Below are 23,879 nucleotides of genomic sequence, written 5' to 3'. Positions count from 1 at the left end.
TTGTTCCGGTTCGTTGTCCGGTCCGGTTTTCAAAGCCTTGGTTAATATTATTAGTTATTTATCATTATAATTATTATCAATAATAATAATAATTATTGTTATTATTAAAAAATTAAAAATTAAAAAAAAAAGAGAAGAAAGAAGGGGTATTTTGTGCGATTTTATCTCTTGACACCATCGTCATCATCTCCTCGTCACTTAGGTACAAATGTCCCTAAAACTTGAAAGCCCTCAAATCTTATTTTTGGCACTCGCAGGTCCCGAGGGACCACCTATATATGCTTTCGTAGCATGGTGGGAGAGAGCTCGGTGCAGTGCTTGTAGTGAAGTGGGTATGATTTGTACACGCTCTCGTAATGTGGTGGGGACAACATTAAGAACCCGTGTACGTGCCTTAGTGCCTGCGGGAAAAAAAACTGCACATTTTTAGCATGTGCCTCGAAGACTCATACACGCTCTTGTTGCCTAGTGGGATTAAAGAACCACGGCCACGTTGTCGCCTGACACTTATCATACACGCTATTGTAGCATAGTGAGAAGGCCCAACTCAACAATTTTTTTCCTAAATAGGGGAGACATTATGAGGCTGTCGAAATTTCTAGTAAATATATGACTTGAACCTGAACAACACTACAAGGGACTTGATTACAATAGAAGGACATGAAACATAACTTGCAAAATAAACAATAGGGAACTGGACCCTAAATTCTAAAATACATAATCAAATTGAAAATATAAATGTTAAGTAACAGTTCAAGTCATTTAAACAAACATGAATGAATAAGTAGGGGACTTGTGATGAAAAAGACTCCGAGCAAACACATCAAATTTATGCAAGTAAAAGAGATTGATAGGTGATGACTATAATGACTTGATAACCAAGATGGGTTCTAGGAGTTCAAAGTATATGCAGCTTATATGCAATTAGTGTTGCCCAATTGCTGAAAAGCATGGTAGCCGCCTTGCAGGCAATTTGCAAAAGATTACAACACAATGATTCATCCATAATCACATATGAAGGATGCAGCACGACTAGAAATGAAGAAGGGAAGGTTATAGTGAAGATAACCCGCTCTTACAACCAACAACAGTTAGCTTACAAATAAGTACACTAATCTACTTATGAGTGACGACAGTGGATGTAACAACTCACCAAATAATGTTTATAGTGAAGGTCTGTACTGAATCTAATGTCGTTTGGTAGTTAAAGTAACATGCAGATGAATACACAACCTGCTTGCAGTCAATAGCAGTTACCTGACGAACAAGTGCATTAACTTGTTCATGAGCAGCAACAACAAATGTAGTGACCTGCCAGCTAACGTGCATAAAGAAATCAATAATGAGTGCAGCTTAATTGGTAGTCCACATTAACATGCAAATGAACATATAAAATTTTCTTGCAAATGATAATACTCCTTGTAGACATATGTATTCAGCGCGCAATAAATGTCAGGACATTCACATAATCAACAATGACGCGTTGTCAAGGAAATGCATCAATCCTCGACAAGTCAGCTGCTAAACCCAACTAAGGAAGATAGAGTTGGAGCTCAATTGCCCGACTTGCTTAATATTTTGAACCAGCCAATACTACCGTCTTGTGATCATATTTTGTGAAATTCTTGTAATAGTATATCAACAGATGACAAATATAGCTTTCTTGATCGCAGACTACCTTATGAATGCAAAAATTTGAGACCTACCACCCATAATGAAAAGTTCTTTACTATTTATAAAACTATGAGTCGAGATATGTCATCTTTGCAGCAAAGTTCCTCATTTGACATTTCTGACGTGGATGTACTACTGCCATCTCATGCAACAACCACGTTGAGGAGACACACTCATTTTATTGGAGCTGAAAGTTTTGTTGATCATGTACAACTAAGTCCTCCAATTAACAATTTTAGATATTCTAATAGTGACAGTTTGAATAAAAAGGCCCCCTAATGCGTCACACAATGTATTTGCCGATAGAAGTATACATTCTCACGGGTTGCACATTGAGGAAGATGACAACATGCAGAAGATGAAAAGTGATAAATTGCATTGCCGGTTTTCGATAAATCAAGTCTAATGCACCAGTAACCATGCCATCGAATCCACAACATTCGTGTAAACAGACAGAAGGCGTTTACAAGCTTATATATAAAAATTATGCATTTCCAAATAATCACCACCTATATAACTCGTTATATTCAAATATAGTAAAAAATACCCCCTCATGCATTGAAGTGCACATTGACACATTCAGAACATGTATATGCATTTTCCAGAGCTCTGAAAGACATGTAAAATATACACATTGCAATACACATTGTACTCTATGCAAGCACATCATTCAATATGCAACGCCATGCTTTGGTGACACATTGCATTAACATGTAAAATGCATCGTTCATATACATGTTGCAACATAGAAAATGCATTATGCAAGCATACTATCAACATGTAAAATATGTTGCACAGTAAAAACGCTATTTTAACATGCAAAAACATCAGACACTATATGCAAACACTAAATTATCATGCTAATGCATTGTGTAAGGAAGAAGACAATGTATGGACATATTATACATACATATCATAGACTAATTTATTAAGCCACCACGCAATGTGCAAAATGTCACATGCTGCAACTAAACAATGCACAAATATAAAATATATCATACATGCATACATGCAGATATGTCATGCGCACCCACTATACTGCATACATATAACCATTATTCAAATATATTATGCAAAATGTATTCAAAAGCATATACCTGCATATGCCCCAGTGAGCATGTTGTAGATACACACATGACGTCTGAGGGCACGGCGCGAGTTAAAAAATAGACTTAAGTTCAAGCTTGATCCTTTTATATGAATATATAGGAGTCAACATGGCTCAAACAGTCAAACAAATTTACAGTCATGTCATCGACCGAAATATTTATTTCATACGTTCATATTAGACCTTCGAGGTCTATAACAAAGAAAATTCATCAATAAATGCATAAAGCTGGTGATAAACATGATCCTCTGTCAACAAGTAGACAAAGTCGACAATGTTCGACCAATAAAGTAAAATTGCCCATAAAATCCTGTTGACGACTGTGTTGATAGAAAATCTCAACTGAAGGGGACCAAAAATATTGAAAATGCCTCCAAAATTCTTATGAAAATTCAAATTCAAAAGTAACCAAAATTTAAGATATTTAAAATTAAAACAAAACACCAAAATACTTAAAGCAAAATACCAATCCACCCTCCGCAATAGTTTGTTGTGGTGGACAAATTAGAAAATTATTTCAGCTCACAAAGAGCAAATATTTGGTTTAGAATATCATTAGGATTCATTCTTAATCCGTCTCTTGCAAGTAGGAATGTGTCATGTGTCATCTCACCAGTAGTTTCGTTGCCAAAGGGAACCATAGGTAAACGATTATGTCCGGGACCCTCTGACCGGGTGGTTTTGCCACCAAATGACATTATTAAATTATGATCATGGTCAGATCCCGTATGTTCCCCAATAGCATTAAATTCTTGAGTAATGAATCAATAGGATATGTTCAATAGAGCACAAAGCCCTCTTGTCAGCTTAGGTGGATTCAAATTTGTCCCCTTAAACAAATATTCATCCATGTCAATAAGGTACCCTTGGGCGAAGCAAACCAAGACTGCTGACAAGAATCATTTCGTTAGGTTGGGTCGAATACCTCATCAAGCTAAGAAAACTAGGGAATATGATGACTCGAGACAACGGAAAAATGTGATCTTGATTGGGTCTATCATCACTCCCCCCACCATCCACTTTAAGTGCAAGGTGGTCAATTTTCAATTTTAAATATTAAATTTTCAAATACATGAGCATGCTGCTACTATACGCCAAATACTCTGTATCTGTTTGATGACTGGCCATAATCGAAAGTTCTCTCTCACTATCGAGAGGGGTAATTAACTATAAGGACTTACACCAATAGAAAACTTGAACTCATATCCAAAAGTCCTTGCAAAATGAAGGCAAAATCTATGAGTGATGTCTTACTCACAACCCAATTTGCTTTATGAAAATTTGCCTCAGAAAATACTCGTATTTTTTCCAATGTAATATTATTTTCATAATGAACAACTCAAATTTTAAGATCTTGATTTTTGCTCTCATAAATATGCTTTTTAACATTCTTTAAATGCCCTATCTAATCATGGTATAATATTTTACTTTATTTTTTTATTTTTCACTCGTCATCTTGAAGTCTAAAACTAATAAATAATGTTGGGTATAGAAAGTTTCTTTTGAAATGACTTTACAATTATCTCAATCTAAACTACTTATTTTTCTTATAAAAACAATTAATATGAGTTTTATTATATCCATTCTTATAAGTAATGAGATGCTCTGCTAATTTTTAAAATAAAGTATAAACAATTATAAAATAATAAGATATAACAAAATTTAATATTATCCTATCATCTTCATTAGTCATTCTAAATCCGTAGCCCTCATAAATGCTTTTAAAGTCTTCTACCACTCTGCCAACATAACTATCTAAACCTTCTCAAACAGACATTCATTTTTTTTTATGAGAAATCATCTATATTAATTCTTCTAACTCATTCCAAAAATTTATTTTTAAAAATATCTTTAAACCTATTTGAGAAGCATAAGCACTTATAAATTATAAAATTAATAATCTCAGCATCAACAATAATATTTAAAGTTATACTTTTATCTCCAATTATATCAACTTATATAACATTAACTTCAAATTCTTATTTATAATCATACCTACACTATTTTTAATACGAGTATATCTAAATCCTATAGTTTTAAAACATAAACTTTCATTATCCGTAATCTTTTCACTAACCCATTTAGATTCATGAATATGTATAATATTTATTTTTCTATGAATCATAATATCTAATTTTTCTAAAGCTCTTTAGCATTAAGTATGCAGGAATTTACATAAACAAATCCACAAAAATAACAAAATTCAATATAAACAAATTAATATTTCACATGATGAGCACAAAAAGGAGCCTGGAGAAGCTGTATGTCAGAACAGTGTAGAGAAAATTCATAGCAGATTACAGACTCAAATCTCAGCAGTCAACATTGCCAACTCTCAATCATATTTCGGGTCTATTTTGTTGGGTTCAATTTGGACAATCAGAAAAAGATTTATTCATCAATGTCTTCCTTGACCGATCTCATGAACTTTAATGCACTGATCTCCATCCAACCAAATCAGAATGAGTAAATAAACTAAAAATAAAAATGCCAGCTGAAGTTTGAGGTCCCCATCCTCTCAACCGCTATGCAAAGCTGCTCAGCCTTATTCTTTCTGATCATTTGGGAAGGATGACTCAGTTATTCTACATCCAATTATCATATTTTGTAGGGACAGTGCTGCTAATGTTCTTATTCATCGCTTATGAATATAGCAGAATCATAGTTCATTGATCTCATCTGTAAAAAATCCGTCCAATTAAGATTTTGTTTGGGACGGCTTTCTTACCGCTTCTTAAAGTAGCTTTTTAGTACAAAATTTTTAATTTTTGTACTATAAAGATGATTTAAGAAGCGGTAAGAAAACAGTCCCAAACAAAGCCTAAATTTTGAACTTCTATTGAGTCAATAGAAGGCCAGCCAAATCCAAGGAATGAGGAGTTTATTCTTTCCATCCAATCTCTCCTCTACTCCAGGTGATCATGAGGCCGGATGGACATGAACATTGCAGCATAAAGCCTTAGTCGGCGATCATGATCTTCGGTTCTATTTGGAATGTCCATATTACCCATTTTTCTTTTCTTGTAGCGTCTCCATGCAAGCTGAATGTTCACAGCTGCCCATGTTCGCCAATTGGATGAGTAGTATCTTGCTGTTCTATTAAGTCTCTCATTTGCAAATCTGTAACGAAAATGCTCGGTTATGTACTTAAGGTGGTAAGCTTCAAGACTGAAAGCCTCGGTTGGCTCAGCACATTCAAATGTGGCAGAGGAAGGGGGAAGACGATCGACAAATGGGCGGCGGATGCACCATGAAAGGAGTTCATCACCAAGGAAATTTCCAGGGCCTAACATGCAAGTTGCAAACATGCCTTTGCTAAGGCATTGGATGCTTTGTAAGCGACCATGAACAATAAATATCATTCTCTGGACAGGGTCTCCTTCTCTAATTACCTGAATTATAGCATATAAATCAAGAACTAAAGAGGTATGTGATAGCCAAATATTTACCTTTTTACTGGTTTACTATGATGATAGCTGTGTGAGGAATTTTTTTTCTGTGCGGAGTCCAGACGTCGTCCAGAGACCAACAAAAATGTGCCACGTCACTCCAAAAGTGTACCGCAATCGGTACCGACGCTCGGTACCGAGCACGGACCGGACGATTCTCCCGTCCGGTGTCCGCACAAAATAATCTCTCCTGTGTGAGACTTCACGTACCTTTTCATGCTTGGAAAATACCAAGTGCTTGACTCTGTCGCAGATGTTGTCGAGGATTAAATCATCCAGGTTGTGGAATAGAGGAACCTGACCAACAAAGCAATCATCAGATAACTGCGTCACTGAAGGTTGATAGAACCAGGATTGTATAAGTCCTTTAATTTCAGTTTTATTAGAGCATGAAGCACATAGCAAGTATATTTGCATGACTGATAAAAGGATGGAAGCTGTCACACTATAAAATTGAAATTAACCATGAAGAAAGAAAAAAATATGGACTTATGGAAGGTATGAGAATAGAAAATAAATGACCAAGTACAAAACTATGGAATTCACTTGTCTACAAAGAGATCCTAGAATCTCAATTGCAAACTAGCAACACGAGGGCATAGGCTTTTCTGAAAGAAAATGCAAATTATAGTGCAAGCCTCTTAGTTTTTTGGTATGGATGGCATCTACAAACTGAGTTGTGATTTGCTTAAAGGAGAAATGGATTACTGAACTTAGCAATTATTTTTGTTCATCTATTGTTCAACTTTTTCTTCTAATTCTATAAATGAATCACCCCTTTGGTAACCAATTTCTTTTGCTCATAACAATCAGAATTTGATTAACATACTACTTTCCTTCTTCCAGCTCTCATTTCTAAGAGATGCATTATTTTTGTCCAATCTGAGGAGTAACTCATCTATTTGATAATTTGAACTTAAAGAATAGCTTTGTTCTGATGGTACCTTCTTAATGAGTTCCAAACATAAATGTCGTTTGATATCCCTTCTAAGCCCTTCTGGAAGGTCTTGGATGATATCCATTTCATCTTCCCCTCTCATTGCTGCCCATCTCTGACGCTCATACTGGCGTACTCTTTGCCTTAGTCGTGATGGAAGCTGCCTCCTCCGCATCCACCATTCCATGTCTCGACACCTTAGTTGCATCTTTCTCTTCCTTGCCATGACAACATGTAAAAACACCTACAAGGCAAGCCCCAGTGTTTAGAACCATAAGCATTATGAAACATGACTATTAAACATACTAATATTAAAGCTAAGTAGCAGACCTGAATATTTCCTATCAGTAAAGTGAAGAGCATGAGACCACTCAGCACAGTAACTATGCTGAATATCACTTCCAACCACTGGCTCGTTGGCTCCAGATTATTGCCAAACGTGCTGATTCAATAGAAAGGGTATTCCAAAGAAGTAAAGAGAACTCTGCATTAGCTTATTAAAGATAAACGGATGGCTCAACAATATATGTACACTTTGGTTTCTGCTGCAATTCATAGGAGCAAGTTAATAGGAATAAATGTAAATTGAATTATAATGCCGGCCCCAAATAGTTCATTTTCAAAGTATTTATGGCTTCTGTTTTCATGTTAGGCTTTTTTTTTGTTAAATTGTTTTTCAAGCTACTTGTACCTGAGAGTCATTAGGCCCCAGAATATAGGGTAAAGGATCTTAACAGCAAGTGAGTTGCTAGAAACGACAGCAGGAGCCGAGTCGTATATACCATATGGAAAGGAACCATCGCCATCCAAGCAAGCTTGGAGATTCCAGCCACCTGTAGATGCTGATAAATTATAACCAGGGGAGCTTGGGAAAATTGGTGAAAGGCCTGCAGTGGAGCAGGTCAGGGACATGAGATTGCAACTATTATTCTTCTGGCATTGCAGCTTTAGGCATGAGGCAAATCGTTGAATTGCAAGAACGTACCAGCAGCCACCAACTACCTGAAAATAACTTGTTCTTATACAGAAGGCAGAAAGCAGAACAATTTTTATTTAGTCATTCAAATTGGAACTGAGAGGAAATTTCTGTTATGTGCACTATTGGGAGCCTTGATGTAAACGCATTGTTGAATTTTAGCAATGAATTCTAACAAACTTGTTTTTTCTCAACCTAAAAAACTTATTTTAGATCAATTTAAAGGGAAGGGTGATTTTTTTACAATTAACAGGTCATACTTCTCTATGTTCCTCAACTTCATGAGCAAGCAAGTCTATTATAAAACCAAAATGATCACAGTATCACACTATTTCAAACAAAGATGTTTAGGCTTTGTTACTGATTCACGTGTAAAAAAAGCTTAATTTCTACAAGCTTATTCGGTATTACAAATATATTTAAGCATGGAGAAATTTAACAGTGCTGGAAAAAAGCAAGAGCAGACCCACCCACTCTTGCCATATGCCGAAAAATAAGGGGCAGACATCAAGATTTGAACTCAAGAATTCTTGCTTCTATAGTTAACTAGAACTAACCAATCTAAAAGGGCCAGGAATGCCCAAAAATCAATGAAATAAAGCTTAAGGTTTAGTGAGTTTCTGTTTTGTCCATGCTGCCAAACTGAATGAAATTATTTGCAAGAGATTTGATATAGGACATCTTAGGGTCTAAAATTTGCTAATTCAAATTTATAATGAGATGGACAAAATATCATAAATACCTTCAGATTCTCAGATGAAAAATTCTTAATTTTGACATTTTTTAATTAATTAATATGAAAACAGGAAATAAGAGGAAATCCGATCTGGGTAATAATTTAATAGCTTTCTATCACCTGATGTCATGAATATTTGTGGTAAAAGATGAGATTTACATATTGTACCTCATAAACATGGCTTTTAATTGTACAACATAAGTTGTATTCATATGAGCATGAAAAATGAAATGACATGGCATTCGTCTATGAATTGTTTAACTTATGAAAGATTAAGATGAACTACACCATATTAGGCCTTGAGTGAATCTACACTTTTAGAATTGTAGCAATCAACATTATGAAAAGGGCATGTGCACGCTAGGGGAGTAGGGTTGATTGTTGAAGCTGTAACATCTGTTGTTTTTGAATCCAGGTAAGTAACTTGACCTTGTATAAATCATTATTTAATCTAAAATATGATTCTTGTAGTGTCTAAATTACCTTAAATGCAATTAGAATTAAAAAGGGATAGAGAAAACGTAAAGGAGTGAAAATGCTTCTTGGAGTGCAGCGGCACTGGGAGAGGTGGCGTTGTGGCATTGTCCTCTTTGTATGGGAAGAGAATTTGGGGAAGCGCTATGTCGCTGTGTGGCGCCGTCATGGCTCTCTGGTTTGAGAGATCTGGGAGGATAAAAATTATTCTATTTGCAGCACAGCAGCATTGGGAAGGTGAGCGCCGCGGCTCTGAACCAAAAATTATGTTTTTAAATATATTGATCCATTTTAAATCCTCACCCAACCCCCATTGCCGAAGAAGGTATTATCTCATGACCTTGAGTTTGGATGTTCTCACTAGACATTTGCAAGAGAAGATATATTGGGGTATGTCTTTTAGTTTTGTTATTAATGTTCTCACTAGAAATTTTTAAGAGAATGAATCTTAGCGTATGCTTTTGCTTTTATAATGGATGTTCTCACTAGACATTTGTAAAAGAATGTATTTTTATGTATGCTTTTAATTTGTTTTTGTTATGGATGTTGTCACTAGACATTTGCAAGAAAATGTATCCTGGTGTTTGCTCTTGGTTTTAGTTATGGATGTTCTCACTAGATTTTTGCAAGAGAATATTGTACCTTGGTGTATGCTTTTTACTGATGATATTATTCTTGTAATTGATAATAATAGAGAGGGAGCTGAAGGTAAACTTGAATTATGTAGGTCAACCTTAGAGTCTAAAGGTTTTCGCATAAATTGATCTAAACTTTAATATATTTAGTGTATTTTTAGTAGTAATAGACCTAGTTGAGGGATTGTAACTTTGGGCGATGAAGTCATTAATAAAAGTACACGTTTTTAATATAATTGATCTATTTATGATAAAATAGAAGGGGATATTATTTATAGTATTCAAGTTGAATGGTGGAAGTAGAAGAATGCTTTGGGCGTTATTGTGTGGACGTAGAGAAATGCATTGGGCATACTTGATTATAGAAAGGATATGAAAATAACATATATGTGAGAAGGTTGGAGTAGCTCCAATGGAAGATAAGATTAGAGAGAGTTGCCTTGGATGATTTGGTCACTTAAAACGATGGCCTTTCGAGCAGGTTAAGACTCTTTGTATTTTTCTTCAATGAATATCACAACACTATCTAATATATCCATATTATATGTAAGTTATATTATGGATATCAAAACTTAAAAAAGTTGGATATATAATCGATTGACGAAGGACGAAGGACGAAAGACATTAACAGATGAATTCATTAGAAGGGTGAATATTTTCATTCAGACAACTTCTCAACTACCTAGTTTTATCTCAGATGGAAAGTTTCATTGCCCATGTTCTAAACATAAAAATTAGGTGCACATAAGCTCAAATGACGTAACAGTTGATCTATACCATCGAACTTCATGCCAAAATATTAGAATTGGACTTCTCATGGTGAGTATGAACCAGATTTCAATTCTCGATATGGCCCATCGACAAGTTCTAATATAGATGAGGAAGAAAATATATGAACTAATCTTGAGGACTTAATTCATGATGCAAGTGGAGCATAATTTGAATAATATACAGAAGAGTCGCCTAATAAAGAAGTACAAAATTTTTATGATTCCACCTAATACTGATTTTGCATCGGAAATGCATTGGAAAGCTCGTATTTTTGGTGGATTTTCATTGTTACAGGCAGATTCCATCCGCCGGTAATAGCACATTTTTCGTAGTGTCAAATGATGTTTATACTGTTATTATTATTTTTTTGGATTGTATAGTTAGCTCTGATTTATTCCAAATTGTGGTTGAGTTAAAATTTAAATTCAGAGATTTAATCCTTTCATTAGATCTTTGGGTGTTATAAATTTATATCATGTAATTATTTGAAAGGATTGGATCATAAACAGAGCTATAAGAAATGATCAATAGTTATAAGACGAAGGAGTTGGGGCATAGTTTAGAACTTTTCAGTTAATTTGTAATAAGTGTACGTATAATTGAACTCTTTTATTCTCAATCTAGATAAAATAATTGCTACACATGGACCTCCAAGATACCAAGACAGTTGATGGACAAAGTTCTAACAAATCTGCTACAGTTCAAAGTATTATAATGGATATGATCTGAGATTTAATGTTATTGTTTGTTGTCTTAGTAGTCCAGTTGATGAGTGAGACTTAGAGTTGGATGGTTGAAGTTAAAGGAGATGAGGTAGATAAGTATTTATAATGATTTTTGAGATTAAAACTGTAATATCTCCAGATTAAGTATTCTATTCAACTTATTTTGATCAGATTTTAATAAGTTAAGTTGTTAAATTTCTTCATTTGAACTCTTATGCACATGTTGGAGAATGTTTTAGATGCATGTGTTATAAAACAAGTATCGAGGGTTTGTTTGCATGTTTGAAAAATATGAAGTTTTTCCCTTGGGGCGTTGCGGAGTTTGGTTTGACGACGTCGCAGGACTAGTGCTCTATGATTTTTGGCAAATTAATTTTGTGTGGCAACGCTATGGATTTTCTGAAGGAGCGTTGTGGCTAGGCCGCAGCACTAGGTGGAATTTTAATATTTAAAAATATATTTTTTCACTATTCATTCATTCATCCGATCCATTAGGCAACTGGCACTAGAGAGAGAATATGGAAAATTCCTAGATAGAAAAAGTCTATTTTAGGTTGGTTCGGGTCTTTTTTGCTTCCAGCCTAGTTCTAAAAGTTGTCCGGATCAAGGTAGATTACACTTTACCTATCTCAGTTTTAAAAAATATAAATATTTCCTTAATTTATAGTGAAAAATGATGATAATTTTCTATCCATAAAACTTTCACCGTGTAACTTTCCGTATATCGTAGATCTAGATAATGATTCTAAACATTTAAGTAATTTGTAGGGCATTAATGTCGAGGGTTTTGAAATGTGCATCTTTTTAATTATTTGAAAAATAATCTAGAACTTGAACAATAATATTGTAGTACAATTAAAGTTTTGAAATAATATTTTTAATTATTCTAAAATAATGAATTTTTATATAGTAGTATATTTTGTTATCTACCATTAAACACTAAGTGAAATTATGAAATTAGCTTATTTTTGTAATGCAATAAATTATGTAATTATGAGATTGAATTATGTGATTTTGAGGAAGTTCTGATGTGTGGTGGAAGTTTTGGTGCTAAATGCACATGTACTCATAAGGGTATAAATTTTTGAATATATAATATGTGCTGAGCATTGGAAGTCATAAGGGCCTGTATAGGGATTCATAAGGGTATGAATTCTGATATATATATAGAAGGTATAATGGCCTGAGTGAAATCTATTACTTTCTGCTTTGATATACGAAATTTTGTTTATTGACTTTTTTGCATTACTATTTAGGTTTCTAACAACTACAAGCATGATTCAATTCAGTCCAACGATTACTATGAAATGCATTTAAACTCAGTTGTGCATTTCATAAATGAAATGACTTTGATTGGCAAATGTGACCTTTTGAGTTGTATTAGCTCAAGTTATTTCGTCTTTTGGTTTCAGGGTCTAATAAAGTGAAAGGGTTAGTTGGGTAGCAATGTCAGGATCCTACCTGAGTTCGTAGAGGTATTTTTGTTTTTTATTTTTGTATAGTCATGGTCAGTTTATTGCTCTATTATGTAGCTCAATTTATGACAATGTACTGTAATTGTATATTCATTTTAAAGATAAATGAAAAGATAATTTTGTCGATGAGTTGATTTTCAATATACTGGATGTTGTTAATAACTATGTGTTTATTATTATTTTAAAGTCAAAATTTGGATGAAAATTAAAATTATGAATAATTTTCAAAACTTAGATCTTAGGATTTAACTTTTGCAAGCCAATACGACAAGACTTATCTAATATGTGTGTCTTATCGGGTTGGGTTGTGACAAAGGCATATTATTTTCAGAGTGCAGTGAAGCCTCATTCAGCTGATGATGATAGAAAAGTTATTTGATAGTATGTAATATCCTGAGAGCATAAAGGTCCCATTAGCTATATTTTTACTCGATGGAGAGGCAAAATATTAGTAAATAGGCTAGCATAGGTAGAAGTTGCAGAGTAGATCAAATGCGGAGATTTCATGAGAAGAGTTTACGAAGACTTTCAGGAGTTGGTTTGTACTATTATCTGCCATGCACCAAGTGCAAGAATATTTTTTTTTCCTGGTGCAGGGGAGCAAGATTGTGATGCAGTATGAGATAGTTCACAACTCTTGCTAGATATGCTTCTCGGTTGGTCAGTACCCTTGATGAGAAGTTTTATCGCTTTCTGAGAGGTCTAAGAGACAGTTTGTGGCACTCATTAGTGTCATTTCATATTCATGATTTTTCAGAGCTCGTGGTGAGAGCATAGTTGGTGGAGATTGACTTGAAGTTCACCCAGCAGAGGTGGGATACCACCAGGAAGAGGTTTGGAGGGGAGCGTTCAAGAGTGCAGTTAGTGGGAAGAGGTCCAGGTTGGAAGGCGGTGATTCTAGGAGAGGAGGACCCACCGCATGTATGAGCATAGAAGGAATAGTGTCTGTTAGTAGTGTTTATGTCTGTGAATTTTATCGGAGGCTTATAGGCCAATGTTTTATGTATATAGGGCAGTGTTTCACGTGTGACCAATCTAATCATATGATGGCACAGTGTCCGCAAATGGAACCAAAAAATAGACTTGAGGCTAGAAGTAGCTAGAGGACTAACCAGCTCCTTCCAGGTAGTCAGTGAAGCACTGAAGCTTCTTCGACCTGTAGTGGAGGCAGATTTTGAAGAAGGCAATCTTGAGGGTCAGCAAGAGGACCTCAAAGAGAGACTATTCCAGTGAACAATGCAACTCCAATACAACCAAGAGTTTACAGTTTGACCCAACAAGACAAGAAGGAAGCGCCCGATGTAGTAACAAGTACAACATTTACGTCAATATTGTCTTACCGTATTTTATTCGATTCTAGAGCCAGTCTGACCCATTGGATTCAAATTACATCCCTTAGTCCTAAGGGAACTTGAGGTGAAGGAAATATGAGAAATATTGTTGTTTTCTATGAAGAGGGAGATTGTGGCATCACTGTGTTTATAAGAGCTAAAAAAGAATAAAATAGGAAAAAAATTTGCTTCATAAAATCAAAATAAAAGAAAGAGGAGAAGATATGATAAAAAATACATTTGAATGTGAAACATACAAAATCAAGGAATAGTAATAGCTACAAATAATTAAAATAGTCCCACGATTTTGTGGTCTCATAGTAGGGATCCTATTAATTTATGAGGTGGTAGCATCCAGGGCTAAAATAAGTGTGGACGTCTAACAGGTAGTTTACACAATTTTGCTTGGGAGAAACATTAGAGAGAAAAAAAGAGGAAGAGAAGAAACAAATGAAAATAAAACTAGAGAAAAAAAATGCAACATGATGTTTGCTTCCATTGTCAAAATTGAATATTATTTGTGCTAAAATAGTAATGTATATAGTCAATTATTTTAAATCACTTATTCTTATTTATTATTTAGTTAGTTAAAAATGGTAAAAGGGTCCATTTCTTTAGTTTGGAAATGCTTGTTATTATTTTAACTTTAATAGGGTTAGAACGTCCATGAATTTATGAATATTCTTATAAATAGTATGTCTTATATTGTAATTCAGTTGGTTGATGTTGAATAAAGAGTGCGTATTTTTTTAATATTCTCTTTAGGGGATGAGTTACACCCTCTTGTTCTCAACTTCATAGATAGCGAGACTGATCGAAGCTTTGTCTCTCTTTTACTGTGCCTTTTAGTCCAATTTTCTTATGTCATTTGATCTTCTCTTCTTCTCATAGTTTCTCATGCTTAGTGCACAAAAATCTACCACAATATATTTCCTTTAGAGTAATATCTTGATATGGGAAGTACAATGATGCTAAAAATATTACGATAATTACGATAATATATATGCTAAAAGGTACCTTTTGATAGGAGTTCAATAAGCGAGTTTTGAAATTAATTAATTATTTTTTGTTTATTATTTATCTTTCATTATTCTATTTTTTTATTTATCTTGTAGGATATATGGCTTCTTTGTTATGGTGAGATTGATTGCACTTAGGTTTAAAAAAAAGTAAGTTTTTTTTCTCCTTATTATTTGTACTCATGTGCACATAAATAATTGTTTTAATTGATCTCTTTTTTTAATGTTTGGTTTCTCTATTTTATTTTATTTTTTATCATATTTGCATCTAGTTCCCCTTTCCAATAAAAATTTTGTTGTTTTATAAAAAAATGTGGAGTTTGTAAAATCCTTTAAGTATGATAAAACTAAAATTTTTAAACCTACAGACACCTTTTCTTGTAATAGCTCGAATTATGATATAAACTTCATATTCAAATATGCTCACATTGGAGTCTATGATGGGTGGTGACATCGTAAAAAGTTGTACAAAGAGGACAAAACTACATAGTCAATTCAATCAAAATGGGCAATATCTCAAGTATTTAAATTTCACAAATTTTTTTTTAACTCACAATGCTTCCCCTTCCTCACGCTCTGCCAGGATTTGTTCTTTGGGGGTCGTCGGACTTCTCGGCCTCTTTTGGCCGCTCATGTCCTGGTTCTTCTAGTTTTTCTTCCTTTGTTGTGTCCTTTTTATGGTTTTGTCTGTCATTTTTGCGATCTGTCTTCTATGTCCGTGCTTGGGTTGGCATGGTGGTTAATCGTGTGAAGGATCCTGATTTCCGTGATGGTAAATCTTCTTCGCGGTCTTTTCTTGAGGCGCTTTTTGCTAGTTCATCCTCGCCTACTTTTCCCGACCTTAAAGCCATCACTCATCATGGTTTACGGTCTATTTGGGTTTCTGAGGAGGAGGTGCTCACTTTGGCTGCGTCGTTCGAGTTTTCCTTGGTTGGATTTTTTTTGGATCGCCGGCCTTCCATTGACGCTATTCGTATTTTTTTTTTAATCTCAAATTGAATGGTAGTTCTTCAGTTACTGTGCTTAGTGCTAAGCATGTTTTGATCAAGTTGAGCAATGATTTAAATTACAGCCGGGTATTTTCTCATCGTTCCTATTTTGTGTTTAGCTGCTATATGAAGCTTACAAAATGGTCTCCTTGCTTTGATGTTAACATTGAATCCCCTATTATTCTTATCTGGGTCTGTTTTCCTAATTTGCGCCCTCACTTTTTCTCTTCCCGAATTCTTCATGAATTGGGGTCGTTGTTCGGCAAACCCCTCAAAACGGACTTTGCTACTACTGTTGGTTCCTGTCTGTCTGTGGCGCGTGTGCTTGTGGAGATTGATATTACCAACGTTATCCGGACCCGTATCTGGCTTGGCCTGGATAAGCTTGGTTATGTCCGGTTGGTCGAAATGGAGGAATTCCCCAAATACTGTGGTCATTGTAAGTCTATTGGTCATTCGAATTTGGAATGTGGTGCTCTGCTACCTAAGCATAACAATAAGTTTTAGTTCGTCTCCAATACATATACCACTGTTGTTCAGGGTGGGGATCATGTACCTGTTGAGCAAAAACTGTCGGATTCTGCTGATAATGAGGGTGCTGGGTTGACCTTCATGATGGGGGGTATTCCGTCTGTTTATGTTTCTCCTGTTGTTCCGCCATCCTCTTCTTTAACTCGTCTGGATAATGTTTATGTGGTGGCTCTAATTGTTATCCCAGCCTCTCCGTTGCCCCTATCTACTATGAATTTACCTGTTGATCCTTTGCCTTACCCTTCCTTACTTGTTGCTGATGTTACGAGTAGTCCTAATGTTGCTAGGGTGAATCCGTCATTTGCTGCTGGTAACTTGGTTCCTATCTTGGCTGTTGAACAAAATAGTCAGGTGTTAGCTGACATAGAGTTAGGTGCTTGTGATGTTAATAATAATGGTAATGAATTTTCTAACGACAATTCTTATGCAGATGATGAGGCTAAGTCATGTGTTAGGTCTGGGGATGGTAGCCCTTCTATAGTGGATGTGGTTGTTTCGATTTTGCCAGGCTCCACTCGTACTGTGAATTGTGTGGACATTTCTATTTCTGTTATGCCTAACATCGAATTAAAAGCTCATCTGGATTGGTCATAAAATATATCGATTTTGGTTCAAAATGATTGGCTGGATATGGATGAGGAAATCTCCACTTCTTGTGAGATTGTTGCGGATGATTTGGGTGACAACGTGGATGATGAATTTATTCTCTTTATTGGAGGAAAAAAACATAAAAGTAAATCTAAGAAGAAATAGTTTTTGGGTTGCCATCTTCATTTCTTTTGCCGTGGGTTTTCTTGCGCCGTGGACAATGATGAGGCAGCTCTCTATTTATCACCTTGTTGGTCATGGCTTGTTGGTAACCTTGGTGGTAAGCCTTTGCTTGGTGGTTGCCTTGGCTACTCATCTTCTGTATTTGTCACCAATGGATGGCCCGTGCTTGGCTGCAGGGTCGTTGCGGGGAGCTGCTAACCTGAGTCCGCTATTGGATCTCCTTCTGCATCCTTAACTATCTTTTTCTAGTTTTGCTTTTGATTTATAGTCCTTTATCTGATGTACTTTGATTTCAGATCATCTTGTACTGCTTTCTACTTTTTTGGAATAAAATTTTATTTGGAAAAAAAAGTATTTAAATATCACAATAAAACATTATAAAAGTGGTTTTAGGGCATATTGAACAGAATGTCATTCACCCGTTTGTAGCTCTCGCGAACGTCCAACCTAACAGCAAATGAAAATGCATTTTTATGTTTTATCTTAGCTATAAACAGTGCGATGTCCACAAAAATCCATTTTTTCATTGTTGTATTACAGTAAATAGAGAAACAATATACACAAAATATTCCTTTTTGGTGTTAGAAATGAAATTCGATTGAAGATGAATTACTATTTGATATAATTGTTCCTGTATTTTGAAGTGGAAAATAAGTTTTTCAGTTGGAGATACCCTTAATGAATCTCAAATCTAGCTTACTACTATATTCAAAGCATTTGAACTAATGAAACAACAGTACATTATTTATTTTTCTCTTTTTTATATTGTTTGCTACTTATTTCGCTCAAAGTCAAAATTTTATAACTAAAAAAAAAAACATAATATTAAAGCATGATTAGAAAAAGGGTAATTCACGCTTACGTGTGAGGCAATGAAATAGGCAATGAGGTTGAGGCCAAATCCCCACCAAATCGTTCCAAAGATGTAGCCAGTGACCTTCTGCATTCCTCTCATCAAACAAATACTATGGTACACCTTCGGCAAGAACTGGAAGACGAACACCGATAGCAGAATAGGTATCAAAAGCTCTATCTCATCCTCTTTGATTAACTCTGGCAACACCCATAAGAAGACAATCTGCATGATATAACAGCCTATGATAAGAAAACAAAACGAGAAGGAGGCGCAGAGTTTTAAGCTGTTTGAAGTTAGCGAGGCAACAGCCGATCTACGGTCGGGTCCAAAAATGTCCCGAATCAAAGCCGTACGATATCGGTTAGGCTCCGAATTGGCAGTGTCAGATGCATGTGATTGAAATTGTGATTCTCAATAGTAATATCCAGTGCTTGCCACTTAGCAGCGGATAGCTTCCGCACTGAGCAACCAGCTCCGATGGCCGAAGACCGAAATAAGAATTTGGACTAATTGAGCAGTCGCATGCGTACGTTGTCCTTCCAGCTTTCCATGCCTCCAGTTTTGTCAAAGCAACGTGACCTAAAGAAGACCTTTGGTGGAATATGTTTCACAGGAGGTTAACCGAGCCAAGATAACGAGTCATTCGAGTTTGGCTCAGTAAATATTTTATGTGATGCTTCGATATACTGAATAAAATTTCATCAACTCGATAATAATATTACAAAAATTTCTTACCTAAGAAAAAAAAATTAGATTAACATGAGTCTAATTCATACATCATTTTAAAATAAATTTAAAGGCTCTAAGATCTATCCTGAAAAAAATTTAAGAAAAATATTTTGATCCAATTTTTTTCCTTACCCTTCCAGTTTTATCATTTTCTCTTAAATTCTCTTTTTTTTTTTATCATTTCACGTATTATTATTATTTTACAATAAATGAGTTAGTTCAAATAATTAAAATTGAGCCCAGGCTTAAATTAACTCCTGGTTTCACAAGGTATTTGGACTGAAAAAAAAAAATTACAGAAGAAATTTTCCGTAGTTGGTATGAAACATTATTTATTTATTTTTTCTTCTTTCAATGGCATTTTCTAATTTTAAAATCACTTGCAACATTCAATCATTTTTCTGCTTACTATAAGCGAGCAGCGGCAGACATAATTGGTTCAAATGAGATTGAAGAGCTTGGAACTTAGCTTAATCTTGGCTCCACTTGAACAGGGCAAGGCTTTGGCTAAAACTCAGATTCTTATTGGGCCTAAAAGAGCAAATTAAAACAAGACGTGTTGCCAAACGGCGTTCTTTTTTCCCTAATCAACACTAAAGTATGATTGAATCAAATGGAACATCACAAAATTATCACTTTGTAACAAAAATACCGCTTGCATTATGAAATAATCAGGACTGTCATATCAGATTGTGTCCTAACATATAACTCCTTAATGAAGATAAAAGAAACTGAATCATTTCATTACATATATACTAAGTATTAGTTCTTAATTATAAATGCTAATTAACTGGCAGTATTACAAAATAAAACATAGAATAAATAAATAAATTCTTAAAAAATATATATTTTTTATAAATGTTAAATGGAAGGATGTAGCATACAAAGAAAATCATATAAATCATCTAAAATGCAAAATTGGATCAATATTGCATTAAAAAACACATTTTTCTAGAAAAAAGAAGAAGAAGATAAACTAAAAATACTTGTGCTCCTTGTCAAGTTTCTCAAATGAATCAAAGGGACCTCAAATAAATCATATTGAGTTCAAATATCCTCACTCAAATTGATCATAATCATATAGCCATCAGATTTATTTTGAGAACATTATAAGACATGATCAATCACTAAGAATCTTAAAGCGAATTAGATGACAAAACACTAATCTTGATCAAATTTAGATGATCATAATATACATCTTATATATATACTTTACTAAATTTTATTCCAATAAAATATTGGTTGTAGCTAAACAGTCATTATTAATGTCAATCACATGTCAAGCATGGTGGGATCTGGAACACGAGAAGGGGTACTGTAGTAGCATCGTGAGTGCTTGTATCGTAATTTGTCCCAGCATATATTATTGGTACGGGTATAGCATATATATAAATTATAACGCAACTTATCAGTGATTCTTGAACGGGCTGAGTGACATCTGATAAACATTTTTGTTGATTTAAGCTTATTTAATCATTTTCATGCATTTGATGGTACAATTACCCGAGCACCGGTCTAATCCAGGTGTCATAGATTTCATAGTTTAAAAAGTAGAAAAATTTTACAGAACTGTAGGGATTACAGTAACTGTCTTTCTCGCATTATAATTGATTAGATAATTGATTTTAATACCAAATGACTATGATTCTAATTAAGGCCTTTCAGTAAATAATTTCTCATGGAACTTCTATGGAAGCTTGGATAATATGATGCCTACATCAAGCATAATAAGCTCAAATAGTTTATAAGACTTGTCAATCAGCAAGATTTAGTAGCCAAGGAAGGGATATTATTATATTTTAAGGATGTTATTAAAGACAAATCATAATTAATTTTATATAAAAGATTACTGGGAAACTGATACCATGACTGACGTGACATCAAAATTTCTAATTTAAATGCCTTAGCATTACCACAGAGGTAAATTTAGATTTTTCTGTGTCTTAAACAGATAAATGTTGTACGGGTGACAAATTCAAACATAATATTAAAATAATAAATCTCACAAAATCTTTGAGCTTTCAATAAAAATCATTAAAATAAGGAAATAGTTTTAAATATGAACACTAGATGAATTATATAGCTAAAGATGTCAAAATAGGCAATTGCTTAAAAATTCCTTGCGCTTTCCTCTTTGGTATCATTATTTAGATTTTTTTTTAATTGTTTGTCATTTAAGTTTGGAAATGCCGCCACCCTTCCCTTACTGATACAGTTACTGTGATCTTTAAGATTGAAGACTAACTGGATTTTGCTTGCAGTAGCAGTAATTGAGTAGGTTAATTACCTGAGGAAGCGGAAGAATTACGAAAAGATCAAATGCGAATCCCTTCGCCGACCTGAGGTAATGCGCTGCGATCATCTTAGGATCCCATACGAGCTTGCCGCACCCAACTACCAGCGACTCCCGGGACACGTACGCCATTCGGAGCTGCATCCAGACGTGCCCCAAATGAGCACCGTCCGCACACGTGCGACCTGCCGCCACTGCCGCGGCCAACCCCCGGTTCATCCCCACGCACCCAACCCCGGCCCGACCCGCCCAAAGCGCGTAGAAGAACAACGGGTCTGCGGCTAGCGCCACCGCCCGTGCGATTAGCAAGCACCGGTTCCACCGCTGAACTGCAGGGCTCCGCGGATCAAGAACCGACCCGAAAGCACCCCGAGAGGCTACCGCCGCCTGCGATGGCGGTGGAAGCGAGCTTACGCCGCCGATGGGGATCAAGGAAGACCCGGCACCGGCTCGCCACTGCGGGGCCTGCGAACTGCCACAGCTGGTGGAATGGAACGCCGGGGTTCCGGGCTGCGTGCAGGCGTAGCACTCCACCGGCGTCGGAATTGCGCCTTGATCGTCGCCGACGGCGGCGGCGGCTTTCCGGCGAATCAATCGACGAAACCATCTGCGATGAAATTTTGGGCCACATTGTTAGGGTTTCGGCTTTCTGAGTTGGTGGTTGATGGGAGCTTACCGAGTGTTCGATGTCGGGGGCGAGCGGTGGCGGAAGCTAGGGGCCTCTGGCAGCGGCAATCCCGCCGACGACGGTCCAAAAGACGGGAGGGAAATGTGGAGTTCGCCTGGGGACGGGCTGGTGAGGATAGAGAGATCGGAGAAACTCATGACCTCTTTCACTATATATTTGCTCTGATACGATCGGATTTTCAGAAATAAAGGGTTTTTGCGGGTTCTTATATCGGCAAGGAGGCGCCAGCCTGGCTGGAAGTGCCACGTCACTTTCCAAGTGGAGATGATGACGTGGTACGCAACAAACGCTGAGCTGGCTAAACCCTATTAGTGTAAAAAAACTTTTCATATTTTGGTTAAATTTTTAAGCGATTCAAATAAAATATATTAATTTTATAAAATATTCTCAATCACCAATACATATTATAATTTACATAAAATTGTTTAGAATGCATTATAAAGGCATATTATCAAATGCAATAATATAAATTCATATATAATAATTTCGATTAATTATGGCTAAAATAAGTTTTGATTTGCTTATTTACTTCGTAGGTGGACGAAATTTTGCTAATCATTTATACATTATTAAACAATTTTTTGAATGCTTGAAAAAGGTGCCTTTCAAATACGTATTATTCGCTTATAAATTATTTTTCTTGTCATGAAAGTAATAAAAAAATGTTACAAATAACGATTTAGGGGACGACTTTTAATTTTTGTACTAAAAAAATGTTTTGAGAAATCGTAAAAAAAAAGCAGTCCGAAACTAAGCTTTTAATTGATTACTTGACATCCAAAACTCAACTTGTGTTTTAATTTGACATATTTAACAATTTAATCTTAATTTTATTGTAAACTATTTGGCTTAAAAATATTGAATTATCTTGCTTTGACTAATGAATATAATAATTCAAAAAAATATTTAAATTTTGAGAAATTAAATTAATTCTTTTAGTAATTACATTCAAAATAATAATAATAATCAGATTCATTATTTTAATAATCACTTTCAAAATGTTATTAATCAAATTCATAATATTAAAAAAAAATCAACAAATTTTTTTAAAAAATAGTGATCAATTATAAGACCTTAAAATTTTCATTTTATTTTTTATTTTATTAGCACTTGAATTTATATGCACCATTCAAACAAGAGGACAAAATGAAGTAGTTACCACAGTAAAAATGACCTAGCTTTGCTGCACCCATAAAATAGAGAAATTATTACAGGAGAAATTGGAATGTAACTTATGTCCGAACTCCAATCAAAATCAAGCACGTCAGCCTGTGCACATATTGTATATAATACACATATTGTGTATAAATTGCATGGCCAGAACATTTGATAGGCAAACAGTTGCCCTTCTCAGTTGTCCTTGTCGCTAGAACAAAATTGTCAGGCGTTAAAAAGTGAAGAAAATACTAGCAAGCCAAGGTATGCATGCTGACTCCATCTTAAGATTCTCCCTGCTTCTTTTACAGCATTTTCTCATTTTTTTTAAAAAATCATAATAGATTTCTTTTTTCATAAACCTTAAAAAAAAAATCTCAATATATTCAAATAAAAATTTAGGTTTCGTTTGAGATAACTTTTTTATTATCTTCTAAAATAATTTTATAGTACAAAAATTTTTAGTTTAAAAAATATTTGTACTAAAAAATTGCTTCAAAAAAAAAAAAAGAAAGTTGTTATTAACGAAGCCTTAATCAGAATGAAATTTACATTGA

At 34.9% G+C, this 23,879-nt stretch overlaps 1 protein-coding gene across 2 annotated transcripts; it reads right to left on the bottom strand.

The window, feature by feature from the left end:
• Positions 1-4,966: 4,966 nt before the first annotated feature.
• LOC110098119 (cyclic nucleotide-gated ion channel 2) lies at positions 4,967-18,968 on the bottom strand. 2 transcript variants are annotated; one of them, XM_028696761.1, is made up of 6 exons: positions 18,464-18,968; positions 7,860-8,170; positions 7,499-7,610; positions 7,176-7,412; positions 6,442-6,528; positions 4,967-6,174 (listed from the first exon to the last, which is right to left on the bottom strand). In XM_028696761.1, the coding sequence occupies exons 1-6, from the start codon at positions 18,683-18,685 to the stop codon at positions 5,689-5,691; spliced, it is 1,455 nt and encodes a 484-aa protein (XP_028552594.1). In that variant the 5' UTR covers positions 18,686-18,968; the 3' UTR covers positions 4,967-5,688. The 2 variants fall into 2 exon arrangements, with proteins under 2 accessions (XP_028552594.1, XP_028552595.1); XM_028696762.1 differs by having other exon boundaries at positions 7,860-8,166; positions 18,464-18,602.
• Between the last annotated feature and the right edge of the window lie 4,911 nt (positions 18,969-23,879).

The sequence above is a fragment of the Dendrobium catenatum genome, unplaced genomic scaffold (genome assembly GCF_001605985.2).
Source record: "Dendrobium catenatum unplaced genomic scaffold, ASM160598v2 fragScaff_scaffold_842, whole genome shotgun sequence".
NCBI classification, from domain to species: Eukaryota; Viridiplantae; Streptophyta; class Magnoliopsida; order Asparagales; family Orchidaceae; genus Dendrobium; species Dendrobium catenatum.
The sequence above is the reverse complement of the archived record's forward strand: the minus strand, read 5'-3'. Positions and strand labels throughout refer to the sequence as shown.